The sequence below is a fragment of the Falco cherrug genome, chromosome Z (genome assembly GCF_023634085.1).
Source record: "Falco cherrug isolate bFalChe1 chromosome Z, bFalChe1.pri, whole genome shotgun sequence".
NCBI lineage: Eukaryota > Metazoa > Chordata > Aves > Falconiformes > Falconidae > Falco > Falco cherrug.
The window spans coordinates 83,283,367-83,311,088 of NC_073720.1; the positions used below are offsets into that span (position 1 = coordinate 83,283,367).

Here is a 27,722-nt window from a genome sequence, read left to right on the forward strand (position 1 = left end):
GGTTCGTCCATCCCCAGTCTCTGATGAGTCACTAGTTCCAGCTGTACCTCAGGTGAGAGGTTCCCTAGAAACCAATGTCCCTCAAGGAGACCTGCCATCAGGGAGCTGCCTCTTCTTCCCTAGCTTCAAGGAGTTGTGTACCTTTCAGGGTGTAGCTGGAATACAGGAATGTTTCCACTAACTAGCACCTCCTCTTGCTATTTGAGAAGCTCTACTGAAATAGGTGGCCTGGCTTACTTCTGTCCAGTGTGGTGTCAGCCTCTGCAGGAGGTGAACCCTGTGCTCTCAGGTTTCTGCCAGGAAATCAAATACTGTCAATAGCTGAAGGGAGAGGGGATGTTCAGAATAATAATAGCCACTCTGTGAGATTTTCGTGCGCACACAAAACGCAGTTGCTGTCGTGTGGCATTTTGAGCTCGGTGCACAAACCTGCAGCCTGAGCCTTGGCTGAACCAGATGCTCCACGTGCTGCTGGCAGCAGCCCCCAAGGTACGCGGTGTGCATCTGAGCCCCTTTAGGCTGATGGCTTCAGTCAGTGCCCCATCCCCTCCTAACCTGTCTGGCTCCCAGTCTGCAGCTGTTTCTGTGTGCTTTGAAATGGCAGACTGTGTTAGTAGAGACAAAAAGTTTATGCAACAGCGGAAGCAGTAAACTACAGGAATACCACTCTGATGTTTGTCTTGTCTGTACTTGGAAAACACAACTGAAAACAGTCTTCTGCCTCTGCAGTAGATACAGGCTAACACTGAAAAGTAAGTTATAAAGAATTCTGGTTTAATTTGAAAGGCAAGAAAGCAGAGCTAAGAGACACTCACTCAGAAAAGTCAGTATTAAAATCTCTAGTTTTATCTCCTGGCCCTCTATTCCAATCCCAACATCCTTCCACGTACTGGAGTTCCGAGATGCTCCACATAAAGGAATCACGGCACGCGTGCCAGCGTCCTGCCTGCACAGCAGACCTCGCTCTGTGATCTGAGTGGGTGCATTTTGCAGGGGCTTGGTATTGGAACGTTTGTGGTTTAGGTCAGTATTAGAAAAAAGTCTCCAGAGCTGAATAAAATTCCATTCTCTGTCTCAATAAACAAGCATGGGTAACAGGGTTTTTTGGTTTTGTGTTGTTTTTTGTTTTTTTTTTTTTTTTTAATAAGGAATGTTGTCAGTCCTATTTTATTATGCGTAATAGAAGGAGTTGAAAAAAAGCAATATAAGCACTGTATCTAACCTATTTAAAACTACAATCACAATGTTATCTGAATGCCTTACAACATCGTTTAAATCCAACAAGTAGACAAGAGAACAACAAATCTATGCAGGGTTTTTTATACATATGGTGAAAAAGTTTGCAAAGTGTTAAAATATATTTTCTGTTTCTGTATGTTTCTGGTACAAGAAAGTGATGTGTAGAATACTGTATATTTATGAACAGAGCCTTGACTTATACAAGCAATAATCGACTTCAAAACATACAATGTATATCTTAAAATATCCCCTAGCGCTGCTCATATAAAGTCAAATCCAGCACTACTAAAGTTCAGCCAGCTGACTTCTTTGACTCCAGTGGGCACTTGACTACGCCCATGATAACTGTGAAGTACCTGACAGTCTAATTGCATTCATATGAAAAAAATCACATTGCATAGATTTAAACAGGAAGACATGCAATAACAAGACAAATCACAGTATAGCAAAACCTTGTTTCTTTGGTGAAACAGAAGCAGATATAAAAGTTACAAAGATTTTAGACTTTCATTCACAAAAAAACCAGACATTCACATTATACACTATACAAGATAATAATATAAATAGAGAAAAGTATTATGTGCATTGTTTGGGGGCAAGGGGTGGGGAATGAACCAGCCAACACAGTGATGCACTGCCATGTGGAACGCACAAAGATCGGGTATACTCGATGGTGCAGTCACTGCAATTTCTTAAGAGATGTTGTCTGGAACTGTAGCTACTGTTCCCAATGAGCTATGGCAAGGTCGCTCCATGGGCAGCTCTGCCTGGTACAAACTCTTGCATGTTGGCTGGGTCTCAGTTCTTTTCCTTTCCCTTTCAACTTTTTGCATCGTATCCCCACTCTAACACAAAGACGTAAACCTCCCATCTGTGTTTGTATTTGTAATGTTATTTTTAAAGGTATATCATAGGGAACTTACTGTTGTTTATTTTCACTTTTTTTTTCTTCTTTTTTTCTTTTTTTTTTTTTTTTGTCTTGTGCCCAAAGGTGTGCAAGGCACTTGGCAGAAATAAGGACTTGGTAGTCCTTTCTGTGGAGAGGTCGTTTCAGACGTTACCTTCTACACTTACTGTACATATCCAGGTCAGTCACCGAGCTGACTAGGGTAAGAAATCGTAATAGAAAACTCCTACGTACACACTGCACCAACTACAACCTATAATCTCCTTGTGCACACACTTCTTTCTAGAAAGCCAAGATTCTGATTTTTCTGTAAGTCACACCGTTCTCACCCATCTAACTGCAAACAAATGATCCTGTTTAGCAGGAATTTTGCTCTCCAGGGAAATAGCAGTTGAACTTGAAAGATGGTTGCAAAAGTGGAGCTCAGGGGCTAATACTGCACTGGTGAGCTCTTTTAATCTTCTTTGCATGGGTAAAATAACATCCAATAAATTAAATCAGTATGGCTTACTTCATTTATTTATGTACGCTTCACAGCTGCAGCATTCATACACAAACATTCATTACTTTATAAAAAGATTAAAAAATGGTTATATATACAAAATTATTTACTTTTTTGATTTTTGTTTGTTTTTTACAAAAAAAATCCCCCAAACACCAGGTCTATCTCCATTTTAGAATGCAGAGACCTGTAATATAGACCTTGTGGTTAATGTTGTGAAAGCAATTTTTTAATTTTTTTTTTCCTCTTTTCAAAAAAGTGGCCCTGGTTGATAAAGTTAATGTATTAGCACTTGGATTTTTACAGGCCCTCCTTGTCATACACAACTCCTCCATGCAGTCCTTTCTCATGAATGGTGAAGCTGGAATGGAGGGCAGAAAAAAAGTTCCACATTGCAGTCCCTAGTTCATGCTTTATGCCACTTCTATGTGCTCTGTCTAAACTTTGCATCACACGGACGCAAACTGCCTTGGACGGGAATTGGCATAGTTCCCATTAAAAAAAAAAACAACACCAAACAAACAGAACAAAACCTCATGTAACTTGTGTGTTTATCTTCACCTGATAATAGCAAATTTCAGTCAGTGAAGTTATTTCAACCATTTCCAGCCTAGGTAAACAACGTAAAAACGACGCCATAAATGACTGAAGACCTCTGAGGCCATTCTAACCATAAATATGCCTGAAATTAGTGTGACTTTTCATTTTATATACAGGATTTTAAAAACAACACACAATTAAACACATTAAAATCATCTTATTTACATTTTCATTGGTGCTAATCGAGCTGTTTAAATATTGCAGAAGGCTGGTATACATCATAAAATGGTCCACACTGATGGCATATAGAAGACTAATAATCTTTATAGGCTGGAAATGGTTTCCTTTTATCCCCATAAGCACTTTCCTTTTTTTAAAAAAAAATTTTCTGATAAACACCATATTTTTGCAAAATGCATTGTGAATACCGCAGTCCATAGTTTCAAAACAATTTGATAATACTCCTATAAGTGATAGAAAAGGCACAGAAAGTTATGACTTTGGCTGAAATGGTGGAAATCCCCATTCACCATTTAGCTCTCAGCGCCTTGAGTCCTGCCACGTTCTGATCCAGCGATGATAGTGTTTCGATGAATTTAATGATGTTCCCTTTCCTGATGAAGAGTGTTTATAGTAGTATTTCTTAGAGTAAGTCCTTTGGTATGTGGATGCTGCAATGAGAAGGAAGAATAAAAGGAAATTAATTTAAAATTATTTAACTATGAATGGGCTGGTTACACTTCACATTACAGTTCCACTTATTCTTGATGAATTAGAGGGTTAACAAATGATTAACTGGTTCTATGACCACGTTACAGACAGGAGAAGCATCGCTTACACACGGTTAGACCACAGTTGGAGCAAGAATTGTTAGTGTTATTAGTAACCTGTTGATTTCAGGGGCTTTGAAAAAGTGCTTTTCAATTCAAAAGAATCTTAGTGGCTTCTGTAAAGACAGAAGAGGAATATTTTCATTAGTTTTGAAGTCCTGATGTTTTTTCCCCACAGAGTGAGCAGTATTGCTGTCATAATCTGTCATACCAGATACACACTTCTCTTAAAATATAAGTTCATTACTTATTAATCTTAAATTAGCCTATTGCTTCTGATCCAGCATGGTTTGCTTTCAAAGAACTCACGATTCATGCAAGTAATTTTAGGCATATCCCATCTTCCATTCCCTTGACACCGGATAGTTGGAATGTGACGCTGGATGAAGCCATCTTTGCAGTGATATCTGATAAGGGAGTTGATCTCATAACGAGGTTTCATCTTCCCAAAGGTCTTTGCATTTTCCACAACGGGAGGCTGACCACACGCAACTGAAAGGAAGAGAGAACATAACCCAAAACCTGAGTTTGTAAATGCACTTCTGAATATGGTACTGACCTCGAAACTCCGGCTAAGGGAAGATGTCAAGGGACCTCAGTTAGATTCCCAAGACACACATCCAACTAAGGACCGGGAGATCAGTCTTTTCTGTAGTTCTCCTCCAGTCCTGCAGAGCAAATATGATAATGATGAAAACTGAAAACCAGCAGATTGTATGGTTAGTATTCCCTTTCTGGTTTAAATTTCTGATGTAAATTTGAGCCAAAAAGGCTGGTATACTCACCTAAGTGATTTTCACTGGAAAGCTGCAAAACCTAAAAACTAGTGAAGCTCTTACAGACATTTAAGAAAAAAGTCTCATTTTCAATAGTTCTCACTTCCTCAACAACAGACTATTTAAAAGCACTCAAAACTGATGGATCCATCAAGGTCCAGGGACCACGTTAACAAAAAGTTGTAAATGGTAGTTGGGAACAATGGAGGCAAACACAAGATTCTGGCTGCTTCTTTACTTTCCCAGTCTGAAGAGCCAGAGGCAATTCCTAAAACATTGCTGCATAGCTCCTGGTGGACAGTGAGGTTTCCTGTCAGTATCAGCTCTAACAATGTATAAACCAAATGCGCTTTTCAGATTCTAGAACTGCTATTAAACTAGATGGTTTTGGAAAACAGGAAGACATAGGTCAGCATTATTTGACGGGTGAAAATTATGCCTAACTGCAGCTGAAAAGCTAACTGCATACCAGTGGTCAGCTGCCTGCTCTGACTGCCTACATACTTCACAGTGATGACATCCCAGGAAGGAAGAGCTCGTAATATTTTCATGGTGTTCATGCTGTAAAGCAGGCCTGCCAGCTCACCAGAAATCACCTAGAATTTGTCATTTTAACTTTACAAAACTGGAATTTACAGAATTATGCTATTGTTACTGGGAAGGTTTTACCTGTTCCTTTCTTGCAGGTATAGGTAAGGTGATAATTGCATGGTACGTCATTCCACTGCCCATTCTCATGCCATATTATAACAACACAGTCTTCTCCAGCAGAAAAAAAACTGTCTGGCTGGTTTGGTCGCCAGTTCTCATATTGCTGTGGAAAAGGGGAGCAAAACCATTATTCGCAGTGCAGGAGTATATTTACATTCCATTTTACAGAAGAGCACTCAGTATTACCTTTGGTGAAGAGCAATCTCAATTGTTTGATTCAGGCTGTTAAGCACAAATTAAACAAAGCTGGGTTTATAATTTCCTCCCATGGCATTAACAGATTATCTCAATGGGAAAAAATATTCTGATCTAACTTCTCACCTACTGTAAACTGATGTCAGGTGTACAAAACAAAGTGACCCAATTCAGTGCAAGCAAAATCTGATCCCAAGTGTGCTGAAACACACTTTTTCCTGCATAGACAGACATGAGGTGGAATGCCAGGCAATGCACTAAATAGCCCATAACACTCATTTACTCCACATCTGCTAAGTGGCAAATTACAGAATAGCTTCTCAGACTCAAATTATTTATTCTCTGACCTCATTTAATGAAGTCATTCAATGCGATGACGTGCAGAATTAGGTGAAAAATAAGTAAAAGTGTCAGAATGTGCCTACAGATCATTGCAGATTGGTATTTCCCTTAAAAAGGCCTAGGTGGCAGACTGAGCATGTACAGCAGCATTTCAGCTTTAGAAATGATGATTCAAACTCTGCCTTCTATAGAAAAAATAAATCCAGACATCTATGAATATATATGAATAAAACTAGAAACTGGCACACTAGTTTTAGAAACAGAAATCTGGTTGTTGGTATGTGACAAAAAAACAAACAAACAAACAAAAAAACACCAAAAAAAGCCTCCTTCAAATGGCTGAAAAATATCTTTAGCATTAACAATAATAATAAAAAAGAGTTTCTTAGCCCTGCACCTGGGACACACATCTGGCATATTGATTTGGGCAGGCTGCGTTCTTCAGGATCCAAGCTGGCTACATGCCAGTCCGTACTTACTTAGCTATACTGCTCTGCAGCTTTCACCGCTGCATCTAACCTAAAGACCTGTCTCTACCAAAAGCTGTGGATGCTGGATGCTGGCAGGCTGCGCACAGCTCCACACATGGGCTAAGCCCACCATTACGCCACCGTAGAATGCACTCTTTCGAGCACAGCTAAGTTCATCACTGCACAATGTCATTTTTGGATGAAAATTAGAGAGGATTCAGTCTGGTTTTTGATCAATAAGCAGGAAAAATAGAAACAAAGGGAGTGTCACACAGATTGAAAATCTGTGCAGTAGTCCTTGGTAGGGGATGTATAGCCTACTGTCCTTGCAGTCAGCAGAGGTAGCATAATCTTTATTACACTTCTTGTTTCATCTTGATCCCAAATGAAGCACAGTAATTCAAGATTTGCATAAAATTATGTAAAGAAAAGCAAGAGAAGATTTGGGAAACTATTCTTAGTGATTTTCTTTGGGATTTCTGTTTGTGTCACTCCAAGAAGAATTTAATGAAGGATAAAAATAGATAACTGAAAGAACTGGAATTCACATAAATGCCAGACATTAACCAGGCAGCTAGCCCCTTGTATGGTCAAAATGACACAGTTTCTACAGCGCCTATATTTTCCTCAGTGCTTACATCTTTCTGTCTAGAGCTGGCCCATATAAATGTCATAAAAGTTTAGCTTTCTATTTTCTTAACTTTATGAAATAGCCCCTATTCACTGCCTGGGTGAACACATTTTAGAAATAAAGTTAATATACCGCACACAAGTAGTATTTACCTTACAATGAATCAAACTGAAAAAACTGAGTTAAATACTTAACCTTTTCCTACCACATGTCATCTTACCCATCACAGGTTTTAATTATCCAAGCGATTTAACAATCATGGTCTAAATAAATTTGTTCTGCGCTGAATTTATTACCTCTAATAAAACATCCCCCTTGATATGTGGAACTAACTTAATTCCATCACTACATTCCAGTGTTTAATAGTCCTAAACTACAATACTCCCTAACTCATTTACTCAGTTCAGCATTTCACATTAGCTTATAAATCAGAGCAAGAGTTTTGCGAGCACAGTAGCCCAATACCACACGTATGAGTCAAATGGGATCTGAGGGGTGGGGGGGTGGGGTGGCTTCCTGCAACACCTAGCACAAAAAAGAAAAGCAAGCTCTGTGTGTACCTCCTGAGCCAGCGGGAAGGAAAATGGGGAGGAAGGAATATGCCCGTGAACATTGTGTATTAATATAACTCAGAGAGTGCCCCAACACCCCTTCTCCAAAAGGGCATTTTTGAATGGCAGTAGCCAAAGGTCTAGCACCTTTTTACAGGTTGTACAGGTTTTTAAGGTTGTAGGAATCTGATCAGAAAAGTTCATGCTACCACAACACGGAAAGCTACTGCCTGCTGAACCAGGCATAACTGAGCACATGCACACACTGAGAGCTTGGGCTCGCCGGTGGTGCTGCCCCAGATACCTGCTCCATCTCCTCTACATAGGGGGCTGTGATGCACCTTCAGGAGCACCACAAACTGTAAGGCAATGACGGAAGTTTGGTGTAAGTGTCACTCATGCTGCAGGGAAGTCTGTCTGAGTGCTGCAGAGGTGGGGTAAGCAGAAAGAAATGATCACCTCTCACTTTGACCCCTGAATGGCGTACTACCCAATCCAACTGAAAAGTAAGATTTGCTAATGTCAGTCACAAATGTACGTTAGTTACATTGCTCAGATGATGGGCAGCAATTTCTTAAACTGAGGCAATCCAATCACTTTCAAGAATATGCCCAGAAAGACATAGAAAAATTACAGAAAACAGCCAGGTTACTGGTAGAAAATAGCATGATCAGTAACATCCTGACAGCAAAGGAAAGACTTCAACAAGTATTGCAGCTGTTTCTTGTGGAAATTATGCTAGAGAGCCATTTGCTTCCATAGGGATCAGAGTGTGGGAATGAAGGATATTTAATAGCTATTGGGGGCGTGTGAGCTGAAGGTGCTCAGCAGCTTGCCAGCTCCCACCCTAAGCACATAGACTCCATATGCTCTTACTTGCCTGGCCGTGACTCCAAAATTTGTCTTTGCTTTGCTGGCAGGGCTGCCATAATGGCAAAGGATTATATCTAGGCCCTGTGGTTTATTCAAGAATGTCTGATATCCTCCAGTGTGCCTTGCTGTTACCTCACATCTGATATCGTCATTGCACGGATTTATTTTGGCTGAATAACTCTGATTTTGCTTGGGGTTAGTGCCAGAATTGCTTAGCAGAGGAAGTTCCAGACTGTTGAATTGCTTTCTTAGGTCTCCACCCAGCTCTTCTGCAGTTTTTCAATTCCTTATTTAGCCACTGGTAATGGGATAATGATACAAAAAGATTCTCACAGTTTGAGCAGCATATGTGCTAAACAAATAAACAAATATTTTGCTTTCCCCTGATGGATTACATTTTTGCATGACCATGAGCATGATTCTGGTTTTCACTTGCAACAGTGTAAAACAGGCAGGGGTGACTGCACTATCTCCAGTAAACCTACATCAGCAAAAAAATTGATAGGAAAGAACCAAATCACATAAGTCACATACTGGTTTGTACTGTTTGTTTTCAAAAGTATACCTTACAATCTCTCATACCAGGTTTGTTAAGTGTAAAGACTTCACTACCCTTGCAATAAGTGCAGTAAGCATCTAAGATACTCAGGTCATAATTATTCTGCTGGGAAACATTGCTCAAAATATCCTGAATAAGATGCCCTTTTTGAAGTGGCTATGTCATTTAAGATCCTTGTATTTCAATGCATTACTGTTTTTTAGAAAAGTGTATTATACAAAAATAATAATAACAAAAAAAAAAAAAACCAAACAACTTCATTCCTTGGCAACATGTACTATTCAGGTTTGTTTGTTTTTTAAGATAACATCCAAAAAAGATCATCCATATTCACAGACAAGCCAAAAACGGCTGGCATTGTTCCAGCCACCCTGCTGCGAAGTTATATCTTCACGTACATTGTTACTGTCCCAGCAGACCAACAAAACCATGCTAAGGAGCGCTGTGTTTGTACTGGTACAGCCCCAGACATCCTCTTGCCGACATCCGAGCTTCAGTCAACACCTTTAGCAATACTCTTAGCTGTATCGTTTGTAAGGTACGACTGATGTTTCTTGAAAACCTGAATTCAGATGCTAGGTTGATACATGGAAGAAAAGCTGCTACAACCATTTTAGTCCTCAGCATAAATAATTACACGGGGTGATTGTTACTACCCTGGTTTTTAAACAACTCTACCATAAGACATGTGAAATTTTCCCCTGGATTTAAATGCAAAGCACTTCCCGACTGTACAATCTTAATTATGCACATGAGTCAAAAGGTACCTCAAAGGAGGTGTGGCCCACTACACTCTTCTCCAGCTATGAAGCATCCTTTGCTGAGGTGGCCGTGGAGAAGAAAGTTCAGAGCAACGCAGGGGAGTGAAGGCTGGAAGCACACACTGCAGGCTCAGGCAGATACCGCTGCACCAGCCACTCTGCAAAGCTCTCAACATCCATGATGGCAGGACACAAGCCTTTTTATCAAAAAAACTGAGGTCTCTGTGCAATCAGGTTATTGCAGGACCTAGAGTTGCAGGCAGGGTTTTGGTCCCTCTTCATTCATTTGCTCCTTTGGGAGCCACAACACTAGCCTGTCTTGCCATCATTTCAGGCAGAAAAGTGAAGCTCCTGTTGTGCTCTTTACACCTTTAATTATACTGTAATAATTAATGAATCTTTATTGTCTAGTTTTTTCTTTGTTGTTGAAACCAAAGCCCGAGCGGACACATTGGATCTACTTGTTCTAGCTTTCTCTGCTGAAGATTACTAAAAACTTTCCTGCAGAAAGAGGGTGGATGGTCCACAGGTTAGAGTTGCATCTGGGACAGGGTTCAGTTCTTCAGGCTTCCCATGTGGCATGAAACAATGCACTTGGCTGTCTGATTCTCCGTCTGTAAAACTGACAATGTATTCTTTTGCCTCACAGGAGGAGCTTGGTTATGACGGTTACAAAACCCATGAAGATATTTTATTAAGGTCCGTAATTTGGGGGAGGATTTCCTTATATGGCATTGAATTAACTCACAGCCATAATCTGCTGGTTGGGTAACAGGCTGACTTTTCACATAAATTAAATGTAAGAATGCCAGGATTAGAGCAAGCACTTCGAAGAAGCTTTATTGTTAGTCACTACCTTTTCTCATTCAGATGGCTGCTAATTAAACTGAATGAGCATCGCCTTCCCATCACAAACAAGATCTTACCTTGTGGGAGATTTATTATTTAAATTTTCAGATAAGCAGCCTTATTTGAGGGACTCATTTCCTTATTAACGAGTAATCCACTCAGCTCTTTCAGATGTTTGCACCGCCAAGGTAAACCTACGAGTAAGCAGTATCTCAGCTTTGTGACACTGATTTGGAAATGTCATCCGTTCCTTTATCTCCAAAAGGCACACCAAGCGGCTGAGATCAATCGCTTGAATTTTGCATTCCAAAATAGTCAACAAGCACTGTGTTTAATGAGGTGTAAGAAAATAAACTATTGATGCAAACAGAACTTTACGGCTTGACCTCCTTATTGTGTAAAGGCCAATAATCTTTTGTACATAAGTAAAGCCAGTAAATAATTTACTTGAAATACATTTATTTAGATTTACAGGGTTAATGCTTTTCCTCCTGAAAAAAGGAAGCATGTTTTCAACATGTTTAAATAAGCTTAAAGTACAAATCCGTCCTCATACTTTTTGACACTTGTAATTTCCAATGTGATTTTTATTTTCTTGCATTCTGGCTGCTTCCCTATCTGATTGCTTCGTAATGCAAGGCTAATGAGGCAAATCAAAAAACCAAGGAAAGATGTAGGGACTTGTCTGACTGGATACTCTCTGTGCCATTACATTTTAAAGTAAAGCAACGTTTCCTGCCTGGTATTTATCACTAAACTAGCAGAAACCACCAGCAAAGTTATGGCTATTGTCCTTTTCCCTCCTTGTAACTGCTAAGAACAGGAATACACTTTATTCGTAACAGCAGACAAATTCTTAGAAATCTTTGTTAGGAAAGCCTCTGAACAAGTCCCTCACTGTGGAGGTTCTCTTAAAATTGGATAGCTTAACCAAAAATTACATCTCACTTTCAGTAAGACCTGGCAATTACCCACTTCTATAGGCTGGCTGAACTACAGCAAGATCAGCACAAGGCTACAATGAGTATATGGATCAGTTCAGAAAACCCTTGTTTGTGGCTCATGCTGTTATACAGCACTGACTCTGGTACATGAGACACTCCTGGGACGTTTGGAAGGGATGGCATTTCCTTTTGATCGAAAAAAAGTAAGACAGATTACTGTGAAGATCTGGCAGTGCCTGTAACACTTCCACTAAATTCACCTAGTATTTAAATGCATTTACGCATTGGGAAAGACAAGAAACGACCTTATAGCACAGGCTTTGTTTTACTTAATTTCACCCCAGTCCTGCAAAGGATTTTTCTGTTCAATCTTATGAATGGGAGCAGTCTGACAGAACTTATCAAAAGCATTCATAAGATTAAAAAGTCCATTCATCAAGTGTTTAAGCATATACCTTGTTTTAATGATTTAAGTGGTGCCCTAAATACTATAGGGTAGATCACATGCACAATTCAGACACATGTTAAAATAATTTGCTGAAGGAGGGGCCAACCTAAGTGTGTTGGTAAATCTTTGCTGGGAGAAATTCTAGTCAGTTTGACTGCAACTGCTGTATTTAAACTTATCTACAAGTACACATAAAAATCACATGTCATGATCCTGATGTTTTTTAGATCATAGTTGAATGGCTTCCCTCAAGCCCTTAATCTGAGCTTTATTTGCATGGGATTTGAGAAACTGGCAGGATTTGGATCAGGCAGACACCCAAGACTCCCCATTACAGAGTCACACTGTGAGCAAGACAAACTCCTAGAAGCAGCTTTGCGAAAGATTTCACTTGAAAGGGTTTTTTTTTTTGGTAACAGAGCAGTGGGATGTATTGAAAAACTCTTTGATTTCCTATGCAACAGCTTGCAAAAAAAGGACTGAATAACATACATTCATGTTTATCTAGCAATATCCACAAGCACTGATTGCAGACTGAGTAAGCAGTAAGATCTATGCCAAAAATAAATAATTTGGGAAGGAAATCTAAGGAATACAAATGAAACAAGTAGAAAGGCTAGCTGATGAAGCTGCAACATAAAAGCCCTACCAGCCCTATCTTTTGGGAGGAGCTGATCGTGTGGTGGAGCAGATGGCTAGCTCTTTGACATTTTTTTTTTTAAAACACCACCATAGCCTGACAGCTTTTCCAAGAGCAGCAGAAACCGCCGAGTACGGCAAGGAGCTCCCACTAGAGAGCACTGTCTGCTCACGGCTGAGATCGGACACCAAGGGAGCAGTCCGGAGCAGTAATTATTCAGAAAAGACACTACTTTTATTAACTCTTTAAAAGCTAATTAAAGCCAGTGGACACAACTCCATTGACTTTGACCTGATCTGTACTGACTCTTCATAGAGCAATAATTTTCATCATCGTTTGCACGCTGCACGGTTCATTTTAGTGGGTGTGCTGGGTGCGCTGCTGGGCTTGCAGAAGTCACCTTAGCAAAGACTGAACGATGAGTAGCAAAGAGCTGGCAAATTTTTCTTGCTAATGGGCAGGTGTTTTACTGTGGAAGGTAATTATGGTTGATTGTTACATGTTGGTTGGTATAATCCACGGTTTTTGGGAGTCACACCAACATAGTTATATATTATCAACATGATGAAAATTGCGTGGGGTGTGACTTTGTCTTTTTGTGCATAATTACCAGCAGGGTGACATAAAAAAGGAAAATCCTGCACTTTGTCATTGATGTCAACAATTTCTGCAGGTTTGAAGCTGTCCAAGAGTTTTAGCCCAGAGCCAGCCGAAACGAGACCCTGAATTAACTGCTGACCCCCCTGGTAAAAATGAGACAAAAACCCACTTTGTCCAAGAGGCCCTCCTTACTGCCTACGACATACTGAACTAAAAATATACCTGTCATTAATAACATTATGTAGTTCTCCTCCATTTAAATGCAGGTCAAATGAGCATCTTAAAAAGAGGCTGTAATGACTGACTGCAGCACAAAACCAAAACATTTGGTAGATTTAAAATCTCCTTCTCCAAGGATCCAGAGGGACATGGGCACAATGAGCTTTTTGTTTGCAGCTGACTACAGTACTTTTTAGTTTGTTTGCTTTATTTCACCCTCAGAAGCAGGCTCCTTCTCTACAATAGTCCATGCCTTTTGAAGGTTTTTGTGTTCAATAGTTACTCTTTCTGAGAGGGGTGCAGTTACAGATTTGCTCAAGTTAAAGCATTCTGATTCACTGACCAATAAAGGAAGGAAAAGAGGGGGCTTTGTTTTTGCCAGAATTAAACTTCTGTTTCGTTTTCCTTTTTTTTTTTTTTTTTTTTTTTTTTTTTTAAGTAGCTACCTAACACTGACAACCTGAGGTCCAGCACTGCAAAACACAAAGCATAAACGCTCCTGTGCCGAAGGGAAGAAAAACTAACGGAGAGTCTCTGGACAGTTTTAAACGTGGCAATATGCCCCATTACTTTCCTAGCTGGCAGCATTCTCTGAGTGACAGACAATATGGCCACAGACACTAGCCAGCTCCTTATTACAGCACTAATCTTATGTAATGGGAGTGAGCTCACTGCCCTACAAAGCACTAATTATCAACAGCATTTTCCAAAGGATATGAATAACTCCCCTTGTGAGACGGAGGCCCAAGGCACAACCCCAAGTAGCTATATGCGCTTAATCCATAACATGAATAGCTCCAAAGGACTCCTTTACTGCTGTGCCTGCTCACAAGGGTCCTTAACAGTGAAACACCAGCAATCCAAATACAATGGAGAAGCTGCCAAAAGCAACACCAGACTTTTTTCTGTTTGGATGGGTGTGCTTTACAGCTGTAAAAGTTACTATTCACAGAACTAAGTGAATTATTTAAATTCAATTTCCCCAAGATATTTTCAAATGTCATGTTCGTTCACTCTTCATTTCATCAAGCCAATTATTAAATGTTTTCACTGATAATGTAAGTGTTGTTATTCTGTATTTTGCATTACATCAAATTTAAAGTCTACAAAGATCCAATCAGGCATCAACGAATTCCTCTTTTCACATAGTTGTGTAAGTATCTATGCCTTGCTTTCTTTTCCTGTATTACTGTGATTTCCCCAAAGGTATTTGTTCTTATTACTTACAGCTTTTTATGATAATTGTGGGATGAGAATTGTCCATGATTCATCCTTAAGGAGCTGTTCACTATCACAGAAATGCTGGGAGAAAAGTCTACTGAAAATTGCAAGAATAATTTTAATTCCATAATTTTTAGAATGTAAACAAAGTCTTACATATAGCCATTTTCATTCCTGTGTAGAATGTAAATCAGAGGAAAACTAATGCTTTCCCACACCAAATGCCAACAGAACAGCCCTATAACTGCACTGCAATAGAAGAAAAGCAGAGCTAGCAAAGCATGCTCTTTAAAATACTGTATTACTTTCTTATGCCTCTTGCATCTGTCAGTGTAATTGTACCTGAAACGTCATGAGCAGAAATTGGCCTGATTTTCAGGAAGTAATGAATAATGAAGCTCTAAAGATGCTGGGGTGCTGCGAATTCTCTGAACACACTTCAGTAGCTGCTTTCACTAAGGTTGCATTTGAAACAAATTATCTGAAAGTGTGGACTAGGCAGATACACCAAAGTTTGAAGCTTACAAATTCTCTTCCTACTGGCCCATGAAATCTTGGACGTTGCTGGTATTCCAAGCCCATGCTTGTGGCAGTGGCCCCTGATCTTCAGCTCTCACTGAACTTGCACCACAAGTGAGGATCTAGGTTTTCGGAAAGAGCATGCACTTTTTATATTGTACTAACGTGTCTGCAATCAACCATTCCCCTTGACACAAAAAGGGAATGGCTGCTGCTGCCAAAGCATTTTTCATGTGGCCCATCAGCTCCAGAACATGAATCCACCTCTCCCAACCACCAGAAACACCAGAAAATTATTTCTTTCAAAAACAAAAAAGCAAAAAGAGCAGGAACCTATTGTAGATGAGAAAAGATTGCTTCCTACCATACAGAGACGGTACAAATACAAATAGAAAATACAGTACAGAACAAATTAGAATCATATGGGTGGCCAGCAATGGATTCCACAGTTTAACATAATTATAGCTTATTTTGTGCTGCATATTGGACAAGGTAGCCTAAGCTTAGCCAAGGAGCTCCTTTGAAGATGTGCTCTGACCTTAGTCAAGATGCTCCCAATTTGTTTTTTTTAAAGAAATCACAAAAAAGACGAATATAAGCAAATTGGCCTGGCCAATGAAACCCTGTATAATGAAATATCAGTTACCTGGAAAGGAATTTGTTTATGGAAAATTAACACCTGGACTAATAAATAAACTTTAGGGCATGTGAGGTATGACCTAACTTATTTATTCATGTTATTTTGCACTTTTCAAACACAGTCTATGTTTGGGAAGCTCTGGGTACAACATGCTGAAAAAGGTGTCTTTTACCAGGAAATGGTGAGATTTTATCTGCACAACCCAATCCACTGCATAAGATTTTGCCAATCCATTTTGCCTGAAAGACAGGAAACTGCTGAACAGTTTTTCATTAAAAAATACTTTACAATTAAGAAAATTGCATGCCAAAATCCCCTAAAAGCACATAGATAATTATGCATCGAACACTTCTGTAAGACAGATCAAAAAGCCTCTTCGGATTTCTTGCAGGAACAGAGCCTGCAACACAATGGTTTAGGAGTGTGCCCATTTCTATATTATTGGGATAATTTTCTTGTCTTAAAAGTTCTTGTTGTGGAAATTAGGTAGACTCAATACAGATACGGGCAAATGTCATGTGGCCCCAAAATTTTTGAATACTATTGTTGATTTCTCACTGAATTCATTGTATTTGCTTTGTTATTCAAGACACCAATATTTTTCTTGAGGAACTCTGAGAATCAGAGCATGTATTTTACATGATGGCTCTTCGTTTATTCTAAGACTTGCTTGCTGGCATTAATTTTGCAAGTTAAACATACATTCCAGTTGATATATGAAAAACTTGCACAGGTACAGAGGGGCTTTTTGGCTGTTGCTGGTTTTGATCAATTGCTAACGCCCAGTATTTTCTATAATGTTTAAAAGAAAAGAATGCCAAGATATCAAAAGTGGCTGACTCTAATTAGTCCACCTAAATAATTGTCTCTGTTTTCAGTAGGGCTGTGAGCCTGTCACGGGCAGTTTAGGGTCTGTGTAGTTTTCCCAGTAAGAACCTTAATTCTATGTGTTCACTCTTTAAAAATCTTGGTCACCTTAAAAACCAAACAAACCTCCCACACCACTGAAGGGGCATGAACTCCTCTCATCTGGACACTGCATAGAAAAAATGGCTCTTGCTTATTTGGTTGGCGAAACGATCATCCATGGGCTCATGAGGTAAAGGAAATTTCTGCAACCTCATCTGAGAATTTAAGCTTTCTCACATTACTAGGCCAATGACAAAGGTGAGTTTATCAAGCTCATCTCACGTGAATTGACACAAAGTGTGCTCCCCTGTATTTGGGGAGCCCGGGGGAAGTGAAACAGCACAAGATTTACATGCCAGTGCTGCATATGACTATGAAGTCCACAAAAAATAGCTGAGGTAAGCATGTGTACTCAATAGCTCATTGTAGCTAGAAACAATGTGCAGTGCACTTGGAAGTACATTTGTTGGTTTTCTCTAAGGAACTCATGTATGAGCTTCGTCCAACTATCTTACTTAACAGTGGCTGGCACTTAGCTTCAGTTTAAAGAAATCTGGAAAAACACAACTTGGCACAAGCTGAAAATGTCAAACAATGACTGATTTCCTTCCATTGAACTCATTGGTTGAAATACCTTTTAGGTGCAAGGAGGAATAAAGGTATTTGATCCCTTTTCCATAAATTGATAATAAAATACATGACAACACCTGGCAAGAGTTCCTTTCAACATACTGAATATTTAAGTTGTGGGTTTCCTTATGTCCGTGGGAAACGAGTACAAAAGTAAACCAAACCTTGGTCCATAATCTCCAGTGATAGAGCCTGAGGTTCAGTGATTCCCAATTCTAGGGGAGTATTTTGGTTCAGAAAGAAAACTCGTGTGGAAACTAAATCACTAGAATGTATCACAGCCATTTCAGCTGGGCAGTACTGGGTCAGCTGCAGCACTGGGCCAACAATTCTACCCATAACATGTCTTGCTGTGGTGGTGGTGTTCATTTGTTTTTTATTTTAAGTCTACCAAGCAACAGAACTTTTTTTTTTTTTTAATCCAAAACCTAATAAATTCATGTAAGCATGACTTTCAGATTAAATCAAGCTGTTATTGGCAGAAAATTCAAACAAGTGTCAAGACAAAGATGAATGTACATCACTTGTAGATGAACAACCTAACTAAGAGCTGCAGTGACTTTTCTAATACAGTCTCCAAGAAAACTCTTACATCAGGGGAATCCTCAGCAGACTTGACACATTTTCCTCTGTGCCAGACGTGTGGAATAGAATTGTAGACAGATAATACTATTTTGGAACAAGCATGGAGCTGGGCAACAAAAAGTTAGAAACAGCTGACTTACAGATGCACCCTGATATGTAAAACGCAAGAAGGTTATTTAGACATTGGTTATATGCAAGAGCTACCTCTGATCTCAGAAATTCAAGTTAGAACCTGGGTGTTGACAATAATGCTGATTTTTATGATCACAAATTATATTAGTGCATTTAATGCTGACATGACTACTGTTCAGCTGCAAATACATAAATAATGAAATATTTTGACCTACACACTATTCAGATTCATTGGAATTTTAAGACATCATCAGGGAAAAACATTTGCTGCAAATATTTAATTTTTTTTTTGTTCCTATTAATTACTGGAGAAGTAATAAATCACTGTAACCAGAAGAGTGGTTAGAAAGTATGAAAAGTAAGTTAAAAACTAGGGAAAAGGAGCAAATGAGAAAGCTTCTCAGAGCCATGGTATCCAGAAAACATATGGAATAGGTTTTGAGGGAAAGCTATTGAAGCAACGAACATAAATGATTTCAAGAGACACCTAAATTGTTTCCAAAGGAAGAGACAGAGGGAAGTTGTTAAAAAGAAAAACACAATAAAGTCAAAAAAAGATCAATCAAGAAAGAAATCTGTTGGACAGATGGTCTTATTCTGGTCATAGAATATCTTCATTTCTTAAAAATGAAAATTAAAGTAAAAATGTAATACCACATTTGCCCAGTAGCCTTAATTTAAAAATAGAATCTCAGTCCTAATTTTAATTTCCTTGAAGTCATCGTTCAGTGAGATATCAAATTCGTCTTTGGAATGTATGAACATGTATCTTGATGTATACTTCCTAATGTAAGATGGGCTGCCTCTTCAGGCACTACATCTATGCCCAAATTTATCTCACCTAACTTTAGATCCCTTAGTGAAGTGTAGGGTCCTTGACCAACCACTGCAGATGGCTAGGACCACCCCTGAACTCCAGCCAAACCTAAACCACACTCAGAGGGTCCCTGTTACAGTTAGTGAGGTGTAAGAGCCGTATCAGGAGACAGAAAATTAACTCATCCAGAATGAGTAGAGTTCCTGGCCATGGCCCATCTTGCGCTCTCAAAAATACATGAGGATAGGCAAGAGAAAATGATGAAATAAAACTCTTCTACCTGCAAGACTTTAGGGTAAAAAAGCTAGTGAGCGGCTAGGGGGCTGGGGGGGGTTTAGTCTGGAGAAGAGGAAGCTCAGAAGGGGACCTTATCGCTCCCTACAGCTGCCTGACAGGGGGCTGTGGGCAGGTGGGGGTCAGTCTTTTTTCCCCGATAAAGAAGGACAGGACAAGAGGAAATGGTCTCAAGTTGCACTGGGGGAGGTTTAGGTTGGGTATTAGGAAAAATGTCTTCACTGAAAGGGTGGCCAAGCACTGGAACAGGCTGCCCAGGGAGGTGGTGGAGTCACCATTCCTGGAGGTGTTTAAAGCCTTGTAGATGCAGTGCTTAGGGACAGGGTTTGGTGATGGACTTGGCAGTCCTGGGTTAACAGCTGGACTTGGTGGTCTCAAAGGTCTTTTCCAACCTTAATAATTCTAGGTTTCTGTGACTTCGTGCAAGCAGAAATGGGTGCAATCGTTACCACCACAGATGCACTGGGCAATCAGTCACACAACAAAAAAGTTTCATCTTTTTCTTCCCCCCATACTGTCACCTGCCACACATGTTAGATTCCCTAAGAAATGCCTTATTTACAAGTCAGTTTAGAGGACTTTAAACCTCTGGTTATTTACATGAAATGGTAATAAATGAAGCCTGTCTTTGCCCCAGGTGTCTTTCTACATAAGTTGTAGCCACATGGTATGCAGCAATGTTCATTGCGTGCATGTGTGAGCATGTGCATATATGTGTCCAGATGCTTTCTGCTTTAAGGATTCACAACTGGAAAGGAAAATAATAAGCATAACCAGTTTGGGGTGGTTTTTTTATGTAATGTTCTTCAATGGGTGTTAAACAGCAATAAATCACCTGTCCCTTCTACAAAAGAGACTGTTTTGAATTGGAAAGAGTTCAATCATTTCCAGCATCCATCAGCTCTTTGCTTTAGGTTAGTTATAGGTGGGTAGGGAGTGATCTCCCTCTCCTACTGATTTTTCTTCTTATTTTAAGGCAATAAGAGGTATCAACAGCACCTTAAAATTTTATGCACAGATTATTGGTTACAGGCCTCATGAACCACCTAAGGATATCTGCTTCTCCATCTTAGCTGTAAAGCTGCCATATAGACTAGGACAGTACTTGGGAGGCTCCTTGGTGCACTCTTACAGATCCATCAAACACAAGAGCTTGAACACCATATCCTTGTCCAAAAAATGCATTCTGGTCCATGTACCCAAGGGAGAGGAGAATTGCCACATACACCCTTCTGTAAAACCAGAAGAGCACAAATCAGCTCCAGAAGACCCTTAAATTACAGTGTCAGACTTCTGGAGTTTTTCTGTTTGGAAGCTTTGAGAGCTCCCATATATAAAATAATAATAACTAAGAATAAGATTTTAGAACCATACCACAAAACAGCAGTTATCCTGAAACAAGAGTTGGCTGGCTGATTGCTTGGGTGCATATTTAGTGACTGCATTTTTTCATGCAGTTTCCCTCATTGCTGGTGGGAATTTGATAAGGCACCACAAAAATAAATGAATGAGTGATTTCATTTCAGAAGCATCTTACCAGCGGGCTACCATCAGTCCAGCGGAAGTCACGCTCAAACATCTTGTCATTGAGGCCAATCCACTGGTAGTCATGCCCAATACCTAAGGAACCAGAAGGATATTTTTATTAACCTTCCCATAAATGGAAGAGATTTCATCAAAGAAAATAAAAAGAATTTGCACAGAATGAATCAGACATCCTGTTCTCAACATCCTTCTACTCATTATGCAAACAACTATTTACAGGCTGTTTTTCAGCTTTTTAATTTTAATCTAGGATGCCTATAAAAATGCAGATTCTCATCTAACAGTTTTAAAGAATCCTGTTTCTTCCCTTCTAATGGCATCTCCCAAAGAAAGCAGACTGGTTTCCTATTGGAGCACATATGACAGGGAGGAAAAAAAAAAGCAAAAAAGAGTAAAATAAGAAAAGTACATATTCTAATCTACATTTTTCACGTTTTGGTTAGGCTGTGACCAGTTTTGCCTAGATTGTGCAACACAACATACAGGGAACATTTCTTTATGCCTATGGTAATACAATACATGGTGGTGATGTCATTGATGTCAAGTGCACCAAAAGTCCAAAGCCTCCAGAAAAAGATGTTTCATCAATTTCCAATGCCAAAACAATAGTTCCTGTTCTCTTCCTCAAAAACAAAGTAATTTTTATGTAACAAATAATAACTTTCATAGTGATAGGGTAGGGAGCTTGCATTGATTGCAGAAGTAAACATGAAGAACATGAAGCGTGCCATTTCAACATTCTAAAAGTCAATTTTAAGATGGAGATGTAAAAGGAGAGTGATCAGGAGGATATTTCACCAGCTCCCAACCCTCAGTGCCTGCTTTGGTTTAGGGGAACCTCAACAGTACATACGGTTCACAAAGATCTGCTCCTCATGAGACAAGATGCTAGTCAGGTGTGCTCCCTGAAGACGGCATTCCCTTTCAGCTGTGTCCCACGTACGCCGATGGGCAAAGTATTTGTAGCACTGTCCTTGGAACTTGTGCCAGCCATAATCACAGGTCTCCGTGTCTGTGACAAACAAATACATCGCATCTCTGTTAATGGGTGTGAAGCACAAGCACGTTTCATGCAAGTGGAAGGATTTTCTGCAGAGCAAATGTTCGAGAAAATACCTGTCAAGCAGTACAAATACAAACAATCAACACTCATTCTTGAGACCTCACTACTTTTTCAGGTAGTTCTATTTACTCATTTTCTGTACAAGCTGCAAGAATATTATTTATGTAAGGAGTATAATTGCAACTAAAAACTTTGTGAGCTTCCACTGGTGGAATTGTGCTGTATTTGGACATCTTCAGTCCATAACTCTTGACGAATGAAATGCCTGGGTGCTGGACTGAAGTCAGTCTACATTTCATCTGATTTTTCTGAGTCTGTATATGGCCATGGGGATTTTTACTTGCAAAGGCAAATAGGTCTTTGAGTGACTGTACTGAATTTCCGTGATTTGGAAGAAACTGATAACTGAAAATAACATGAAGAAAAGTGCTTGTGACTGTTCAGCGCACAGATGCAAAGCTGCAGTATTATCTTTCTGAACTTACCCCTCCAAATTCTCCTTCAAAACTCATCTTCCCTGACAAAGTATAACTTAATAAACTTTAGGCATCACCTTCTAAGGAATGCTGTAAAGCTGAAATACAAAGTGATGAAGTGCATATTGTCTGTGCTTGTATGAGGGATGGTACTGTTAAGAATGCATTATAGACACAAGTTCACATCAGCCAGTATATCCTTTCATCTAAAGAGAAACAAACACGAGCCTTGGAACGGTAACAATCCTTGAATTTCATGTTGATTGTTTTGTCAGTTAGGCTGCTGTAAGCAGAATAGATTGCAAGAAACAACAAAGTTCTGTTTCCAAGTTTGCTTCTGCATCAACACTGCAGGAAGATTCAGAGACAAAAATCAGCATTAATAAGATGAGCATCACAAATATGATGCATGAATGTGTCTGAGCTGTGATGGATGGTGAGAAGATCTTGCCACTGAGAAAAGAGTTTTAGGGAGGAATGGGACAAACAATAGGGAAAGCTCAAGCTGGTTTGAGTTATGGGAGATGAAATGGCCCCATAAAGGACTCTTCAGCACAAGATTACAGCTTGTTCAAACTACAGCCTGTTTCAGCTATCTTAAGTACATGATGGCTCACCCTCAGGGTCTCAGTTGCAGGATGCTGAAGAACAGAAATACAAAGCTTGACCTTCCCCACCCACCAAACAGGAATTTGCCTCTTCTCACCAAGTTTCATCAATCCCCACACAAAACTGTGCCTGAAAGCAACTCTCTGGCCTTTCCAGTGGTATAGATATGTTCTGGGTATGAAACTGAATTTCTTATTTTCAGTATGTCAATATAGTCAATAACATGCTTTGGTCAAAGGTCTTTTTGCATAGTACAGAAAAGCCAAATATTACAGAATATGCCAATGACGTATAACCAAAGATTCTTTAACTATGATATTTCTGACGTTTGAGCAGCTTTCAAAAATTTGAAAGACAATTGTGGAATAATTTTTTTCACAACACAAGGCTGGTTCTTAATTCATAGCAGGCAGAGGCCATTCAGATCCTGAAGCACCAAACTGTCTATGTCTTTACCTTTTTTTTGAAATTTCCTAAGATAAAAACTAGACTTTACATGTACATAAAGAGATCTAAAATTGCAAACATATAACTTCGGAGGCTTACCACAATTTCCCTGACAGTTCCTGGCAACACTAATAGCACAGCTGTCATTGTCTTAAGAGTCTTGTATCAAAATCATTTTCTACTAGTCATCAGTCAGACATAAATGTACCGAATACAAAGGCATAATAGAGCTCACACTGATTATCTCTCTTCTATTTTCAATAGGTTAAGCTGTAGGAAACTGCTTGTGCTTTGAGTAATCCCAGCTAGGAGAACAGGAATACTACCGATGAAACAGGAATTTAATCTATACTACCAACTTGCTAGTTTTTTATATTTACCATCTTTGTGTTTGTATGAGGTTGAAGGCTGCAGATACAGCTTTAACCTTCGGCATCTAGGCCATTTTAAAGTTTAGTCTGCCTTTGGTTTTCGAGAACATGTGTTTAACCACACGATGCTGACTAACACTGCTATGTGCTTTGTGAAGGCACTTAAGATTTTATTATTCATCTTGTCCAGGGACTCCCTTATCCCACAGGAAACAAGACAGATAATAACAAGCAGCATTGCATGCTGAGCAAATCATGGCCAGAGAGCATTTCCAGGGTATTGTAGTCAAGCCTTCCCTGGCCTCTACTAAGGTGCATTATTTGAGACAAGATCTGCTGAAAGGTACACGGGGGAGGCAAAGAGGCTTGAAAACACAAAACCTAGAAGACTGGGTTCAAAGAATGAGATATCACGGCCTGAACATGAATCACAAATTACAAAATTTCTGTTTTTAAGCTAGAACATGCCAAACAGTGACATAGGTGCTCTCAGTTGAAAAGCATGCACTGCAGTGCACACACAGCTCCTCCCTACCATCCAAAATGGCATGTGGTTTTCCAAAAGGGAGAAGCTGAATAACTTCTGCACCTGTTTGTAGCCCAGATCTACAAAGACAGAAAAACACAGGGCTGACGGCTATAAAATACATAGGAGTTTTAGAAAGGGAAGAGAGAATTTTCTCTTTTTTTTGAGAGATGTTGATCAGAAGAGGGGGAAAGGAATGGGGAAAGGGAGAGTCAGGAGGATAGATGATGAAATATGCAAACCAGGCAAGTAAAAATGTGTGAATGTTTCATCTCTGCAGTCCTTTGTCCTGAGGCAAGTAAATATGTGTGAATGTTTCATTTCTGCAGTGCTTTGTCCTGAGTTTGTGTATCTTACTACACTAAAAAAGCTGAAATGGTGACACAAAGGGGTAAAGGCTCCATATGGGTATAAGTTTTTAATGCCTTTACTGAACCAGTAAAGTCTAATTGCAGGTGGCTGTAAAATTTCTGACTAAATCATCTGTGAGCAGAGTAGGTGCAGGCACTTGCTGAACACAATATTCCACGTTCATTGTATACTTACCCAGGAAGGTAATCACAGTTATTCCAGCACATGAAGGAAAGACTGAAACGCTGCTTGCCATATTTATGGTGTTTTAAAAGTTGTCTGACTAGTCTTAAGATTTATGACAATTTACAGGCTTTTTTCAGTGATGTGCACAAGGAGTTACTTACACAGCTTCTGTTCTCTGTGACTGCAACTGTATATGTATAAAAACATCTCTAAACACTGCATTAAAAAAAAAAACATTCTCTGTAGGTTTAATGCATAAATAGGTACCACTTTTTCAACAGCTGCAATAAGCTGCTGACAATAGATCCCTTGTCTTTAAAGAAATTCCATAAGAGGCTTAAAGAAAATAAAGACTGAAACACAGGTACTAGAACATAATAAGAGTCTTACTCAGCTGTAAATTTTGTTTGTGACTGTCTGCCTTCAGCTAATGAACAAATGCCTGAGGCCCATCAGCCCACACATCTTGAGGAGAAACGCATTTCTCTGGTAAATATTAAAAATAATCCCTTCTCAGCTGAAAGACATCAGTTAGAGACCATCTGTTTTCAGAAAGTATCTTTGCACTGAGCTTTTCTGAAATACTTCCATCCCAAGCTACCAAACCCTGGGAACAAACTGAATCAAATGAGACCAAAGTAATCACAGACATTTGAACAATGAACTTGGGTTATAAAAAAAACATCGTTCCTGACATGATGAATAAAAAAAGCCATTGTTTTGTTTTCAGAACCTGGAAGAGAGCAGCTGGTTGTATTATCCCAAGGAGGTATGTCCTGCAACAAACACATATGTGCCCTTTTGGCACACAGGTCCATGCATGCAGCTGCATTTGGTAAACAGGCTAGCCTAGGTGTGCCTGCAGACACTCTGCAGTAGAGAAAGCCAAATCTTAAGTTTAAAACACAAACGCCATTCCTTGAAAGCAGGTAGACCCCAGTTAGAATAGCAAAAGGAGAAAAGAAAAGGAAACTTTAGCCAGCCAAGGAAGGAAGAAGAAAATCTAAACATGTACTCATTCAGTTCCCATAAAGAACGCTTATTCTTGAAACTGAGGTTCAGATTGTAAGTGTCTACCATTTTATGGTTTCCCACATAACTGTTTGTGAAGTAAGGTACTCTTCATCACAAATGCAGGTGGCCAGATAATGCAGATAAAGCCTCAGACTCATGCACCTCCCTAGTCTATTCTCTACAGTTGGTTCCACTAGCCCAGAGTGACTCTGGGTATCAAACAGCTCTCCTCTCCTCTTTCCTCAAACACGGAGCTTGCAAAGCAATGCTTCAGGCAGGGAAACCATGAGGAGCTGAGTTCTGGGCTCATTTATCTGGACACTGGGAGCTCTCATAAGGGCTTTACACAGAGGGATGCAATGGAAAGACTGATGGCTCCCCCAGGATAAGACTCGCATTAAGATCTACTGTAACCCACAGTGCCACCCTTTGAAAAAAATTTTGGGGATATTTCTGCATTTTAAGAAGTGATGTTCAAATGTCACCAAGTGGCATGCAGAATATGCATCTGTACTTTGAAAAAATACATGTGGTTGGCAAAAGAGGATATTGTCTAACAGAGGTACTTCATTCACTTTTAATCTAGTCTGAACCAGAAACGATGCTGGCTTGCTGAGCTACCAATCTAGTTTAAAAAGGAAACACCCTCAGCTGCTCTGTTTCGAACATCAGACAACTTTAGCTTCTTTTCAGGAAGAAGTTCCTGGGCTCAGATTGTCTGCTGAACTGTTTCCACCTGGCAAGAAAAATGTCTGTCAGGGAGCCAACTACAGCTCACTGAGTCTCAGGACTGATTCCCCTCACCCTAGGTTAGATCACCCTGAAGGCTCCTCTAACTTCTACCACCTGCTGGAGCTCCCTGTCCTCTGGTCACATCCTAACACTGACACAAGCGTAATACATCAGCCGAAGATTTCTTAAGCCTAGAAAAATCTCACGGGGGCATGTGGGTGAAATTCTGAGCTCTACATTTTTTCCACACCAATATCATGGGACCAGGTCATGGTGGAGTTGTCTCCTGCTTTGAGCCTCATTTCCAGGGGCAATTCATGCTCGCTGCTTCTGTTCCTTTCCATGGCATTTTGAATACTCAGCACTGTGTCTAAGAAAGCCCTTCAGCTTCATTTTCTTTTTTTTTTTGAAGTTTTCTAAAATTAGTATATATTGGAGGAAAAAAAAAAGAGTAATGAAATACAATCTTGGTGTGCTCAACTCCACCTTTTCCTGTGGCACCGAGGTACGCATTCTGTCGTTCTGGCTGGTCTTTAAACCTAGTGAGGTCAGGACTGGTGCCTTGAAATAAAGCCTGCTTGCCAGACAACTGTGTCTGAATCGCCAACACAGTTTTATTTTGTCTGGTGGAGTGGAAATTTGGCACTGAATGCTTTTCCCAAGTCCCAAACCACTGCAGGACTTTAAGTGGAGGAAATTTAAATTCCAAAGCTGAGTGAGCAGGGCTCTGGTTCTGATTGACAAACTAGGAAATGTTCCCATTAACCACCTAAAATGCACTCTCAGGTTGGTCATAAAAAGCAGCTTAAAACTACCATGGTACTCAGAGTCACTCGCTACTATGGATTTGCTGGAATGAAGGGGAGGAGGAAGGGAGTGAGAACATTTATTTCATTTGTTGTGAAAACACTGTCAACTTATAATTTTGGAGAACAGATTCAGAAAGCCCTTTCAAATTACAAGGTTAACCAGACTACTGAAAAAGTTAAACATTGAAAAGTGGTAGAGCTGGTCAGCTTTAAAAGTTTTCAGCTCTAACAAATAAATCTCCATAGGTTAAGCTGCAAA

The 27,722-nt window shown here is 39.7% G+C and overlaps 1 protein-coding gene across 2 annotated transcripts in view; it reads right to left on the reverse strand.

Annotated features, from left to right (window-relative positions):
* Positions 1-1,114: 1,114 nt before the first annotated feature.
* Positions 1,115-27,722, reverse strand: part of VCAN (versican) — a 118,437-nt gene continuing 91,829 nt past the window's right edge. For both annotated transcript variants that reach the window (XM_055699677.1, XM_027813124.2), the window contains exons 11-15: positions 21,733-21,891; positions 20,872-20,954; positions 5,464-5,608; positions 4,328-4,510; positions 1,115-3,859 (exon numbers count right to left, since the gene is read on the reverse strand). In XM_055699677.1, coding sequence (XP_055555652.1) covers positions 3,729-3,859; positions 4,328-4,510; positions 5,464-5,608; positions 20,872-20,954; positions 21,733-21,891 — 701 coding nt within the window. In that variant the 3' untranslated portion in view covers positions 1,115-3,728. The remainder of the gene's footprint in view (positions 3,860-4,327; positions 4,511-5,463; positions 5,609-20,871; positions 20,955-21,732; positions 21,892-27,722) is intronic.